The following is a 15,265-nucleotide window of genomic DNA, read 5'->3' on the forward strand; positions in this document are numbered from 1 at the left end:
CATGAGTTATGCCGATACAATTTTTAGGATGTATTGGTATATTTGAAGGAATAATCGATTTAAAAAAATTATCTTAATCAAATTAGTCATTAAAGTATACATTTAATTGATAGTTGTTCCCAACTAACAATTTTGTGAACAAATTTCATGGATTCGCGTAAAAAAAATTTCAATTTGGATTAGAGAAAATTTTCGAATATGGAAGATGAAACTCACGATAAGAAAAACACAAATTTTTTAATTTTTCCATGGGCAATGGCGTTCACACGAAGCTTACATTAAGGCTGAATAAAGCATTAAGAAAAGTCGTAGAAATTGGACAATAGGTTTACTATATAGTTTTGTGCATAACATATCTTGACAATCCTATGTTATGTTGTGGAATTGGATTAAAACCACGCCACGTCCCATGTATCAAAATTTTAAATTTGATGTAATTCTTTAATTTTACAACATATAAATTAAGCACCAATGAAGATATCGGAATAAAGCTTTGCACAAACAATGCTTTTAAGTTATAATATCGGTTAGTCTGTGACATATATTGTTTTGCTTTTAGATGGCGATATAATGAATACGATTATTCTAGCTCTAAATTTTGAGTTATTTATATAAATTTAAGTGAAAATATGTATATTCTCAATATTTGTTCTCGTCTATACTTTAGTTTATTTGCGAAAGTAAATGATATCAGCTCAGACCTTCTGCTAGTTTCAATATACCCAATATAGTGATATCCAACTTACTTAAAATTGTTTTCGTTGACCGTTATGTCGATATTATGAAATTAAGAAATTGGGATTTAATGAATTGTAGTTAAAAAAAAACTGCAAAAAGCAGTTGAAGAATGAATCGACTTTTGGCCTTTGTTTGTCTTATTCCATCTGTTGGAATGGAGGATTAATTATCTCTATTAAATAGATATGCTGAACACAAAATTCCTAAATGAAGCTTAAACTTTTAAAATTATTTACAACTTTATTTTCTTTTAGAAAGCAACATATTAAATTTATATAAGTAATAATAATTTAATTTTTTTTTTTGCAATATCATTCATGTAATCAGCCATTGAATAAAAATATAAAGGAACAAATTAAGAAGAGAAAAACACATTTTTGTACTTTCACTTTTAACACACACGCCAATTGAAGCATTTCGTATGGCGGTTAATTATGTGGCTTGAATTTGAGCTTGAGTCAACGTAAGCACTTATCTCACAGAAATAGTGTATCTGATATGCTTGGTATGTTATGTTGAAAATATATTAAAACCAATATTGTGCATACATATACATATGTCATAGAAATGTTTTATTTTATAAAAAGAAAATTTTGTTTATTGTTTTCTCAAAAATGTCGTCCAATGTACTGCATATTATTAAGCCGCAACGTTGAAAATTGGACATACACAAGATATTTTTGCAGTAGTTTTCTCGGATTTCTAGTGGCTACTGTGTTATGGTCCTTACTTCTGCTTAGTTTCCAATTTTCTTTGGAAATGAAGATCGTGACATTGGGGATAATCATTACTTTGGTTGGTAAGGACATTTCAAAAGTTATAGTTCTCTATTCGATATATGATATTATTCTCGCGACAGGAATCGGATTTTTATTTACTTCGAGTTTAAAGTGTATTACTTTTTTAATATTTATGGGAATGGCAGGAAAATCTGGACGGAGTTATTTGCGAGCTCTGAGTTTCGCCTACATAATTACAGGTAAATTGAAACTACGCTATTTTCTCCCATAATTCGTTTTGAAAAAATTCAGGTCCTATAACAAATTTGGCTGCAAATGGTGGAGAAGTTGTCCGAGTATTTGCATGTGCCACAACGCTTACATACAATTTGACCAAGACCCGATTAGATCTTATGACAAAACCATTTCAAAAAACATTATCTTCGATGGAAAATGATTTAATTGGTGTAGAAAAGTCGTTTGAAAAGATGAATGAAATCCTTTTACCAATTCGCGTCGAAGTTGATGGAGCCGATTATCATTCATATGATCATTTATCTCTTCGTAAAGCGGAAAATATGGAACAACATGTACAAAAGACGTATACAAAAAAATTTAAAGTTCGTTGTAAAAGGCAGGTAGTAAAAGGGAAAAAACGCTGCCGTGAAGCATTTGCCAAAGCTCACACAGAATGTGCGAACAAGTTTCCCCGCATAGTTCGAACTTTGTTGTGTTGGCCTTTCCAAGTGGATTTTATATGTTACATGAATTTATTGGGAAACCCAGACAATATTTGTAAACCAAATGAAGTGCTGCCAGTCAATTTTGGAGATAACTATGCTCAATTGGATTATGCACTAAATACACTTTACAGAAATACCTCACAAGTGGAGTTGAAATACAAAGTAAAGTCAGCAATTCCATATGCTGACGTGAGGTATAATTGAGATAATTAAGATTAAAAAATATAACAAGACTATTGCAAAAATTGAAAACTTTGATTTTCAGGACTACTGATCACATAGCTGATATGGTTGTAGACGAATTTAATGCCAAGAAGAAAATATTTGATGTAATAATGCAGATTACAAATATTTTCTTATCACTCCTTGTCTTTAAGGTTATAATCGGTAAACTAATGTTTACCAAATATTTATTTTATTATAATAAGTTGAATTTATTTTAAGCCGCTATAGTATATCATAAAAAGTACTTAAGCAACATAGATTTTGATAATGTGTATGTAACGAAATACTTTCGCCAAGTTGATGACCGCCGAAAACGCAATAAAAAACCAACAATATTACCATTAACCAAGGTATGATTTCATATACTTGTACATCTGTATATTGCGCAAAAAAGTAAGTGATCCTTCTTTTACTTAGTTGGAAAAAAACGATGTGGTGGACCTAGAGTGTGCATGCCAACGAACTGAAAAAGAATCGAAGATCATTCTTTTCTATTTTATACAATTCTCATTGGAAATCTTAACCGCATGCTTCTTCCTAATGCTTGACCATTTGACTGTTACGTTACTCAATATAATACGACTCAAATCTCTTATTACTTATGCACAGGAAGGAGAACACAAAATTAATTGTCAGGTAAATTACACATAATAATTAAAATAAATTATTCCAGATTTAAAAATTATTCCCAAGTTCGGGTTATATTTCCCTCACTTTTATTCTCTTGCCTTCTGAAAATCGACAAGAGTCACATTTTAAGATTTAAAAGCCAGCAGATTTGGTGGTGAATATACATACATAAAAGCGCGAAATTTTACACATTAAAATCATTCACATACTTTTTTTTGTCGAATTTGAACTTTTTGCAATTTACAGTATACACTTGGTAAGGATAAAAAAAGAAAATTTGAATAAGGATCCACTTCTCTTGCCTCTATTGCGTTTTATTTTTGTATCCCTCATTTTCATATCAATTTGTAAATTAACTTATGTGATTAAGTATTTTTAGAAAACTTCCGGTTACTTTATTTTAGGTGTTGTTTTTAAAGAAATTTCCGCTACGTATTTGTTTCAGATTGATGGGTGATCTTGCCTAACTTTCTACGCAAACACAATGATGAAAGGCTTACTTTTTCACTACCAAACTTTCGTGCTAATAATAACGTAACACTTTTCAGTTCGTGAAATACTAGCTGATATATACTAACTGAACGTATTTGAAATCACCTGACAGGAGAAACAGTGCCGCGAAATTCGCGGTCGTAAGTTAATTTTTGTTCATTATTTAGTAGTGGCAGTTGCGAGTAACAGTCGCTGCCAATTTGACAGTGTCATATTGCGCTTCCCGATTTCCCTGTGTTATATTAAATCAGATGCGTTCCGATTTGGTGAACTCATACCGAAGTGGCTGATTGGTAAAATCGCAATGACATTGCGTGACTGAATGATATCGTTAGATCGTTGCACCTTGCACGATGTCAATATAATATATCCTCAGTCATCGAATTTTTATGATTATCCTACAACATTTGTGTTTGGATCGGAAAACATGTCATCAGTATTAATTTGTGTTCCTGTGCAATTTCTTGTTTATGAATTTGGAAATCGAAGATACGTCGGGCTACTTCATTGGAGCTGATATGTATTTACAATAGTATTTTCAATTATAAATTCACTTCCTTTATTCCCATTCTTGCAAATATATTTTATGCTCTTCATCGTATTAATATTAATATCGTATAAGTATTGAATGATTTACTTCGCAGAGGAATATGTACCACCCAATAATTGTCAAAGTCAATGTCTGTGATATCGATATTTTTGGCATTAAGAAATAATGTTAAATTCACTAAAAGAATAAAATCAACCTGAGAGTTACACAGAATAATTAAAATCATACGTATAACAGTCACTGATACGATCGAGACACAAATAAGATCAAATAAATAACAAGGACAAATATTGTATACAGAATGAAAAAAGGGAAGCCGGCTTAGTTTTCCTCCCTACTCCGTAATGTTTACTGGTTCAGAAGTGACAACGAGAGACACCTGACGGGGATAACTGATTGATTGATATAACTACACCTGGAAATTATAGTATACTACAATTATTTTTCATATTCGATTGCCATCTTGGGGATCTGTGAATGGAACGGAATAATAAAAAATTGCAATTAAAAATCAGGGGTTAATCTTATAAGGGTAAAAATATAGAGTTACATGTATTTTTCAATGCTGAATCATGTAAAAATAAAAACAAAAAAGTTGTTCTAACCACCGTTAACATTTAGGGGTATAAAAATAGATATTGGCATATTTTTAGACCTACCCGATAAGCACTATATAACCGATATCTGATTTGTGATAGAGCTGGGCACTCACAAAAGAATTGTAGCACCGTTTCCTTGCTGCCTTAGAGTTTGCAGCTACGGCAAGTATTATATAATATTATTATAGGGCATACCCAGTTTTAATGCATGTTCTCCAAATGGTCAATGCCCCATTATGGTAAGTCCATACATATTGTAATTATTTGGCCATATTTGTTTCGCTATCCTGCATTTGGTTGCAGACACGGTATTGTCTCTGCCTCGGATTCGTCTAAAGAGGTTTCTGACTTAGCCAACTCGTCTGCTTTTTCATTACCGAAAATGTTCTTGTGACCGGGAACCCAAATTATGGACAAGTTCAGTTGTCGTGCTAGTGAGCTTAAAGCCTTCCTCGCTTTGTTTTTTTTAGTTGATCTTTGGCGATGACAAGGCTAGTAGTACCGCCTGGCTGCCTGTGTAAATGGTCTCTTTCTGTATCCTCCCGTAGTTGTTCAGTAGAACTTCTCTACGTCTAGTTCTTCCGCTTGGAAGATTTTTGGTAGAGATATCAAGATCTTCGGTGTATTTGAGCAGAAAATGTTGCCAGTGTCCGTATGAAAATATCTATGAGTAGTTGTTGCTGGAGCATATTCAGTGCATCTTTCGCTTTTCGAGTGCTGCAGATTTATCTGTACGCATCTTTGGTGATTGCTCATTGTCTATTCTTTGTTGACAACATCTCTTAGCTACTGGCTGTTGTCGCCGACCTCTTCCGTGCGTTCTTCATCAGCCGCTTTGTGGCCTTGAAATATCTTCATCCTGACCTTGCGTATACTGAAGCTGATTTTGTGCCCAGCTTTCGATAGAGTCTGTATAAACTCTTCGCAGATGGCCACTACTTTCGTATTCCTAAAATATTCGCTTTATCTCTTCGATATGAAGACTGTCCTCTGGTGCCGTCCAGTCAGTGTAATCTGGTTGGTAGTCGCCGTAGAGGTGGATGGTTCCATATTTAGGATTAGGGTACTTTGGTTGGTACCAGGGAACTGCAACGAATAATACATTTTTGTTCATACTCAAGTACTGTTCGGTTACTCAAGTACTGTTCCGTTGCTCAGACTGATTCTGTCAGTTTAATACATGTACACGAATCGAACCGTTGGTTTTCAAATCAGCGATAAAGAACAAATTTGAATCAGTAACGATCAACCTATACTTGATTTGCTTATGAGCTTCGCTTTTTCAGACAATAACTGTAAATTAATTTTACTCATATTTGTATGATTTAATTGTTTTACCAGAGATTGTAAAATATAAATTCTTCTAAGTTCTCTGTATCGACTTCAAATAATCGAGACTTGAAATCCGGATGTCTGTATGTCTGTCTGTCCGTCCGTCCGTGCAAGCTGTAACTTGAGTAAAAATTAAGATATCTTGCTGAAACTTGGTACACATATTCCTTGGCACCATAATTAGTTTTTTTATTGTAGATGGGAGTAATTGGAAAACTGCTACGACCACAAAACACCATTAATCGAAAGCTTATAAAAAGTCTTAACTAATACTATGTTCGCACCGAATTGAAATCCTCTTGAAAACACAATTTGTGGATTGTGGAACCAAAGTCGTTCTGACCGACATTGTGTGTTTTCGATGAGTTTTCATTGACAGTTCACACATCTATTTGTTTATATTTGTTATGTACCCTACAGGAACAGTGACGGTCATCTGATGGGTAATATGACAGTCATAGCTGAACAAATTTTGTCAGCGCGCAGAACGAAGTTTCTATCATTTTCTTAAGAGAGTTGTTTTCTTTTTGTTTGTTTGTTTTGTTTTTTCTGAGTCATTGCTGACCATAAATCCGTCATACCTGAAAATTGTCAATTATGACTGAAACGCTATCAGAAGTGAAAAATTCTTTTGCGCAGTAGATAATATAATTTTAATTCTTTAATAAATTTCAAACTTTTAATCAAAATAAGTTATAACAATATACTTAAATATAAAAAGGAATGCAACAAAAAATATAATAAAATATGAAAATACACTACCTTCGACTTGAAAATAGATGAAATCAGATGATAACCCCGCCCACTCCCTATAAAACGTTTTTGTTTAAAACTATTAAAAGTGCGATAAATCAATAAATAAATGTGTCACACATTAAATTTTACATTCGGGATAGAACGGGCTTTAAAGGAAGCGTTGTCAAGATTGGACGATGGGCGTGGCACCGCTCACATTTAGGCGAAATCATATATCTCATGAACTACTTGATCAAAATTATTTTAACAATCCCATCTCACAATGAGAAAACGAGCGAAATATAACTACAACCACGCCTACTTCCTATCTACACATTTTTAAATTCCATATGATTCTTTCACTTTCCGGTACACAAATCAAGCACCAAAGAATATATTAGGGGAAGACTTTGCTTATGAGGTATACCATCTCAAGTCTAAAATTGTCAAAATTGAACCATTACTAAACAAGTCTCCAGTGTTTGGAGCTAACTTTTTCCCGGAAATAACGGTCAATCTGTGAGATATATTATTGCAATTCGAAGAGAGTTACTTTCTGATAATAGTATGCAAGTATGCCAAAATGGTTTAATCGGGTCAATACTTTCCTTAGCCCCTATATACCTTATCGAATTATTTTCAAACTTCTGGCTTACTTCATATCGCATATGTACTTGTATCAGAGAACTTAGAAGAGCGAGAAGGTGCAAATTGAATTTTGTGTGATGCTCGATTGAACGGCTAATAGAGCTAAAAAATTGAGATCAAGGAGTTCACCATTTTCTGTAATATTTAACACATGGTATGAAAATGCCGACGACAAAACACAATTCTGTACTTTTGTGACTCCATAAAATAATTTGGCTGCAATGATTGTATTTTTTCTATTGGCTCATATACTTACATTTGTACGCATATATATGTATGTATATATGTAGATTTGCGTATGCATATATGTACATATATAAATTATTAATTCTGTAACAATTGAAATTAGAAAATTATAAAAAAAGTAAAACATATTTTTTTGCATGATCTTTCGCTTTTTATCATGCCTCATTTGTGCAAAAAAAATCAATTTTTATCATAAAAATCGTTTATATGACAAAAAATAATCATGCACATGTATTTTTTGTTTAAAGTGTTTAATTTTTCTCTTTATGTTAGGAGATACGTATTTTGTCAGAGAACGTTGTTATAAATTCTCATTTCTGTTCAATAACAGCAAATATTACAGAAAATGGTAAACTCCTTGATCTCAATTTTTTAGCTCTGTAACCGTCCAATCGAGCATCTAAGTTCTCTGGTTTAACAACACTTCTAACGAACTTTATGCCGAACATGTCGTTCAATGTACATATGTATTATATGTTTATAAAATTGCTAAAAATATGATCTCAAGTATACCTCAGCAATGTCAAAATTAATTTAATCAGTCCATCGCTTTCTCTCTCATATATAGCCTGTATAATATTTCCGACATTCCACCAAGCAAAATGTGTGATACTTTAATAAAATTTAATAAAGATGTTTTCTTAAAAATTGTGTGGGAATATGAATAAAATTAGTCTACACTTATGTCCAATCCTTGTATCCCTAAAATAAGGAATGGCGATCCTCTGTTTGACGCTTTCACATCAACACCTTTTATTAAATTCAGCTTCTTCAGTTGAGTTTATATCCCATATATCTCATTTGAAGATGATTTTAATACAATTTTAGCTGACGCGAAGTAAATTATAATAATAAAACTAAGTAAGTATATGACCTATAATATAACTTAATAAAATGCCGATTTGATTGTAATCCATTGACGATTTCGTCGAATAATAAATGTTGAATTGTTTCGCAACATTTTTTAATATAAAGTTTCCTAAAACCTGAAAGTATTTTTTTTGCTTTGATCCCTGCAAGTTGCAAGAGTATAAAATGTTTGGTTCCACCCGAACTTAGGCCTTCCTTACTTGTCTGAAATAAAATTCAGCCAACATCTGAAGGTATTTTCCCGGATTTGATCCTTGCAAGTTGCAAGAGTATGAAATGTTCGCTTACACCCTAACTTAGCCCTTCCATGCTTGTTTACTTTTTATTTTATGTAATTAAAAAAAAATTAAACATTAAGGGAATCGAACATTATTTTAATGAAATGTGTTTATTAGTTTTTAATATAAAATGCATGGAACAAGAAAAATATGTATTTTATGCTTTCTTTTTAATTTTAATTGGAAGTTCTTAAAATAATTAAATTGTTTATGGCAATGTGTTAAGTTCTTCCGATTTCAAATATATACTGACACAGATGTTCTTACGCATTGAAACCTTACAACTTGCGCTCGTACCCAAAGTTTGTATATTTTTACTCGATCATGCCTCACATGATTTAAATAAATCTTACAATACTCGCGTAACTTTGCTTGTACTTGCAAGTGCGGGAATTCTCACATTTCCCACAATAGGTGATAGGCATAAAACCGAGAGTTTAATCAACCGTATCTCCATATTGTGTGAATTATGAGATATCCCTCTTAGTTAGATAGATGAGATGCGCCCATTACTATTACTTACTCCCCTTCACCACGGCAAGGCAAGTGCAAAATATTTACAAAGTGATGCTTTTGCAAAATATTTTGCAGCTGCGTCTTCCATGTCATGGATCTGCCATAGAAATAAGAACGATTTGGCCAATGGCTTGACGGCATCGATTCTGGCAGATCACCATGTATTATTAAGTGAAGTGAATTGGGTATTTTGGACTTCAGAATTTTTTTTACTGAAAATATTGAAAATTATTTGGGGTCGGCTTTAGAATAACATCCCAGGCTTTCGGGGATAAAATGGGTATGGGCGGATAGAGGAGATCCTCCAGTTCAAGAATATATATAAATATAGCCGCGGGAAACTTATAGTTTTCGAGATATTTACGTTTAAAGTTGAAAATTTCAACTATTTAAAGTACGTATTTTAGCGATTTAAAATGAATTATACACTTATATTTTCCACTTTTATATCCACTAACACTTGACTAATTCGTGTTTAGAAATTTTTTTTATTTTAGATGCTGCTAAAATAGCTTTATTTCAATATTTAAATCATTCTTCAATTTTATTACAATATTTTTTTTTTGACAATAACAAAATTGTTGTGAATGTCAAAATATCAGTGTTGCCATACTAATATATTTTGTAAACGAAGAAAAATAAAATAAACAGAGAGATTGTACCCTAGATACAGGAAACAACGCAAAAAGAATTTCTGCGCGTAAAAACTTTGGTACACCCCGGTGTTGGATCGACCAGGGTTATTTTTTTTAAAGCGCGGCCGAAGGCCGCCAACGCAAAAAAAAAAAAGTTCTGCGCAAACAAACCTGGATACACCCCGGTGTTGGATCGACCAGGGTTATTTTTTTGAAGCGCGGCCGAAGACCGCCAACGCAAAAAGGAGTTCTGCGCAAAAAAAAAACCTTGATACACCCCGGTGTTGGACCGACCAGGGTTATTTTTTTTGAAGAGCCAACGCAAAAAGAAGTTCTACAAGAAAAAAGTAATATTGTTATAGAGGGTATAACATAATACTTAACATCAATGCTTTGTAATAGTTTATTTTTCTAGGTTTTGGATTCCTTTATTTGGGGTATTATCTGTTTTAATTTCTTTCAGTTCAATTACAAAAGATGTCGATAAGGTAACACTGGTTATTTGAAATTTTGCAACCCTTTTGTTATTGTCAGAATTAATAGAATTTAACAATTATTTAATTATTGAATTAAACTATTTTTGCACTATATACTGTAAAATAAATGTGTACAAACGAATTAGTGAAGTGTTAGTGGATATAAAAGTGGAAAATATAAGTGTATAACTCATTCGAAATGGGAAAAATGCGTACTTTAAATAGTCAAAATTTTGATCTGGAGGATCTCTTCTATCCGCCCATACCCATTTTATCCCCGAAAGCCTGGGACGTTATACTAAAGTTTTCCCAATATATGAACGGCACCAAAAAATGCACCAAATAATTACATACTTATTTTTACGTTGAATATCATTTTACGCTCCTTCATATTTTCCGATTATATTATTACGATTATCGAATCCCTATCCACGGCAATTTTCCAATGTTTTGAAAATTCAAGCGGCAATAGCTATGCCGGTTTTTTCGTGACAATCTACAAAAGCGAGAAAACGTTTTTTTATCGGTAATAACAAGGTTTAAATAAAGGTTCGAATTAATCACATATCAAAAGTATTCTAATTTTTAACTATTCACCTAATTTTTGCAAAATACGGGCTCCTTCGTGAACTCCGGGCACAGGGGAATCAACTCCAGTATTTATTTAAAAATGACCAAAAACTAATCTTTTAAGTATATTTCACGAACTAACAAAAGTGTTTACAATTTGCATACTGTTCTATGCATCTCCTTTTCATTTCAAGAGAATTACGTCACAATATGGGGTATACCGAAATTTGTTTTTGTAACAATTGTCACAGCCAAAACCGAAAAAAGTAACAGTAAATACTTGTCGTAATCTTGTATTCTATCTTTTTTGGAGATATTGAGCACAGAGATTTAAATAAAAGGAGTGTAATATAATAACCTTTATTTCAGAAAAGGTATTTTCAATGGAATATATTAATGTAAACTTTTAAGAATATATAGAATAATATGGAAATATATATGTATATAAAATGAGGTACAATTCAGGCACAACAATAATAATAATAAAAAAACCAATACATTAAGTAATATTTAATATTTATGAAATATCGTAAAGAACGGTTCTACGTCCACTATTATAATATTATTTGGGAAAATCTGATTCCATGTAGAATCAAAATGTTATGTAAAAATATCTTCGGTTTTTGGTAGAAAATATATAAACTAAGGGGATGCTTTTACTACTCGGTAAATTACTATATTGTTTAAACAATCAATTTTAATAACATTCAATTAATAAGTTATAATACAAGTAACCACAAAATTATACGAAAGAATTTTTATGTAGAAAGATGACTTCACCTATCTCCAATTTACCTCGATTTGTATATTTTGAACATTTAGATACAACATATAATTTTTTTTATCAAAACTTGGTAAGTTTAATAATATTTGAAAATGTACTAACAAGATACTTACATTTTTTTATTTTACTATATCAGATTTGAGCCTTTTTCGAGTCATTTGGACGTTGCCAGAAGCAACTAGACAGCGAATTCGTAGTTGCCAGAATGTTCTAGTAGCGAACTTTTGTTAAAAATTTATTATATAAGGGCTGCCGAAATGTGCAGCAGGGACAGTTCGAATTAGAGTATTGTCATGTAAAAAGCAATTAAGCTATAAACAATAAGTTGTAAACTCGAATAGCGAGCAATAAGTGTTAAGTTGTTGGAATTGGAAATAAAGATAAGTGTACAGCATTAAATTGGGACTTTAATTTAGCAATCTAGTGATCGATTCAAGAGTGAGTTACAGGTAGACGATTTATCGAGAAATTCGTTACAATTGGTGTCAGAAGTGGGATTGTCAAATAAATTCCCAAGGAGATAATTATTTGAAAATGGCCAAGTTTAACGATCTGAAGATTCCACAACTGAAAAAGGAGCTGGAACAACGTGGTTTGGCGACAAAAAAATTAAAAAATGAATTACAATCACGGCTGAGAGAGGCCATGGAGGCGGAAAATATTAATGTTGAGGATTATGTCTTTCACATGGAATTAGAGGAAGAGACAACAAAGATAGAAGAAAAAGAAGAGGCTCAATGCTCGTCAAAGATGGTGGACATAAACCTGATTTTTGCTGCAATATCGCAGATGGGGAAAGAGCAGAATACACGTATGTCTCAGATGTCAACGCAGATATCAACAGAAATATCGACACAATTTAAAGAGCAGGATGCACGTATAACCCAACAAATAGCAGAGGAATCATCACAAATGTTGACACAACAATCCCAATTGTCCTTGTTAGAAACGCGGTTGGAAGAGCAGTTCGCCGAATCAATCATCTGAGTTTTGGCAATTGCTTGCCGAATGCCCTAGTATTACACGTCCCGATGGTGAACCCAAAAAAATTTCGCCCAAACCGCAGCATCACATAAAGACAACTCCTGGCGTAGGTCTCAAAGAAATCGAGTTTCTAGGGCATACCATTTCCGCCCATGGAATAAAACCACTTGCGGAACGAGTCAGTCATCATCGACTACCCCAATTTCTACCGCAAATTTATTAAGCACGCAGCAAACTTACTCGCGCCACTTAACAAGCTACTCGAAGGTCCTGAAATCAATGGAAAACCTTCAATAAACCGGACCACATCGCTTTAAAACGCATTTTCTCTCGCTAACGCAACGCTCTTGACACACCCGGACAACGACGAGTGGGCCATATTTTCAGACGCATCCGAATTCGGAATTGGTGCCGTTCTTCAGCAACGCATTAGCCAATCTTGGCAACTACTTCCTTTTTTTAGTCGCAAACTTGCACCATCTGTTCAAATACAATCAACCTACGATCGTGAAGTCAATGCCATTTACGAATTAGTTATAATTTTCGACTTATTTTTGAAGGACGACACATCGCAATCTACACAGATCACAAACCCTTAATGCACGCATTCAAACAGAAGCCCGAACGAGCTTCACCATGGCAATTTCGACGACTCGATTTTATCAGTCAGTTTACCACCAACATACGGCATATATCTGGTTCAAACAATATCGTTGCGGACGCCTTACCTCGAGTCGATGCTATTCACACAGCAGTTACATCCGAAGAACTTGCTTGTGCTCAAACCAACGATGTAAAACTTCAACAACTACTCCGCAACTCTAACACACCACTACAGCTACGGAAATCAATAGTAATACCACAGACATTTCTATATACTGCGACATATCCACAGGTACAGCACGTCTGTTCGTTCCACAACAACTAAGACGGCGAATCTTCGAGAATCTTCATTCAGTCGCACACCCAGGTGGTCGAGCTACAAGACGCCTCATCACAAAAAGAAATTTTTTGTCGTCAATCAACAAGGACTGCATTACATGGACAAGTATGCATTCAATATCAACGCAATAAAATTTCACGCCTTATGATTTCGCCCATCGCAACATTCCAACCAAGCTGGCGTCGGATTGAACACATTTATATATACTTGGTGACACTCCCGCTTTCTAACGGAGACACCAAATGTCTTACAATAATTCACCGATTCACACGCTATCCAGCAGCCGCACCACTTATCGACGGCACAGTCCACAGAGTAGCACATGCACTCATGCAAACTTGGATATCCTACTTTGGAGTTCCACTTAGAATAACACCAACCTTGGAGGACAATTCGAGTCAGACCTTTTCAGGAAACTCGCTGATCTTCTCGGTTTCAAACATCAACGAACAACGAGTTATCACCCACAATCAAACAGATTTATCGAACGATTTCACCGACAGTTTAAATTATCTCTTCTCTGCCACAATAGCAGTTGGTACGATAAACTCCCTGCAGTTCTTCTAGGACTACGAGCTGCATTTAGAGAAGACGTCTAAGCCACTCTAGCAGAAATAGTTTTTGGTGAGCTAGTCCGACTCCCGGGTGAGTTTTTTACACAATTGAAGCACCTGAACTCGTTAAAATGCTAAAAGAAGCATTTCAGAGAGAAAATCTTTATTTCGAAGAACCTCGTAAGTTTAACACACGTTTTTATTCGAAACAACAAAGTCAAATAATCATTTTCATCACCATACCACGTTTCCCAGTCAGTGAGCGATACGAAAAATAATACAAAGTGCTACTATATGGAAACCCTGCACACATATCCATCGATGGGCTAAAACCAGCTTATCTATGTAGTGACGATATCGAACACCTAATATCTGGATACAACTTATGCAACACAGGTACCAGCGACACTAATCGTGATCCTTCTACTACAATACATAGAAGTCAAAAAATAATACGCTTAAAATTTCGTCATAAAACAAAAAATTATATTATCATTTGCATTTTTTTCGCGCAGGGGAGATATGTGGTGCCATCCACATTAAACATATTGTGACGAACACGGATGATAGAACAAAATCGAATCGACGATAATTTGCCAGAAGCAACTAGACAGCGAATTCGTAGTTGCCAGAATGTTCTAGTAGTAAAGTAGTTAGCGAATTTGTAGTGGCCAGAATGTTCTAGAAGCAATGTTTTGTTACAGATTTACTATATAAGGGCTGCCGGATTGTGCAGCAAACACAATTCTAGTTAGAGTGTTGTCGTGATAAGAGCAATCAAGCTATAATCAAGAAGTTGTAAGCTCGAATAACGAGCAATAAGTGTTAAGTTGTTGGAATAAGAAATAAAGATAAGTGTGTAGCCATTAAATTGGGACTTTTATTTAACAATCCAGTGATCGAACTCAAGAGTGAGTTACAGGTAGACGATTTATCGAGAAATCCGTTACAATATCTTAAAATTTATTTAATTCATATACACAAGTTCATATTAAATT

The 15,265-nt window shown here is 33.8% G+C and overlaps 1 protein-coding gene across 5 annotated transcripts in view; it reads left to right on the plus strand.

Moving 5' to 3' along the window:
- Positions 1–652: 652 nt before the first annotated feature.
- snky (ubiquitin protein ligase sneaky) overlaps positions 653–15,265 on the plus strand; it is a 154,857-nt gene continuing 140,244 nt past the window's right edge. The window contains exons 1-7 of one of the 5 annotated variants that reach the window (XM_070113131.1): positions 653–1,243; positions 1,383–1,537; positions 1,598–1,717; positions 1,770–2,394; positions 2,466–2,587; positions 2,645–2,775; positions 2,843–3,061. In XM_070113131.1, the coding sequence (XP_069969232.1) occupies positions 1,498–1,537; positions 1,598–1,717; positions 1,770–2,394; positions 2,466–2,587; positions 2,645–2,775; positions 2,843–3,061 (1,257 nt within the window). In that variant the 5' untranslated portion in view covers positions 653–1,243; positions 1,383–1,497. Of the gene's footprint in view, positions 1,244–1,269; positions 1,538–1,597; positions 1,718–1,769; positions 2,395–2,465; positions 2,588–2,644; positions 2,776–2,842; positions 3,062–15,265 lie in introns of those variants that run through there. The other 4 variants (XM_070113132.1, XM_070113133.1, XM_070113130.1 and 1 more) reach the window with 4 other exon arrangements.

This window comes from Bactrocera oleae, chromosome 2, assembly GCF_042242935.1.
Source record: "Bactrocera oleae isolate idBacOlea1 chromosome 2, idBacOlea1, whole genome shotgun sequence".
In the NCBI taxonomy this organism is placed as follows: Eukaryota; Metazoa; Arthropoda; class Insecta; order Diptera; family Tephritidae; genus Bactrocera; species Bactrocera oleae.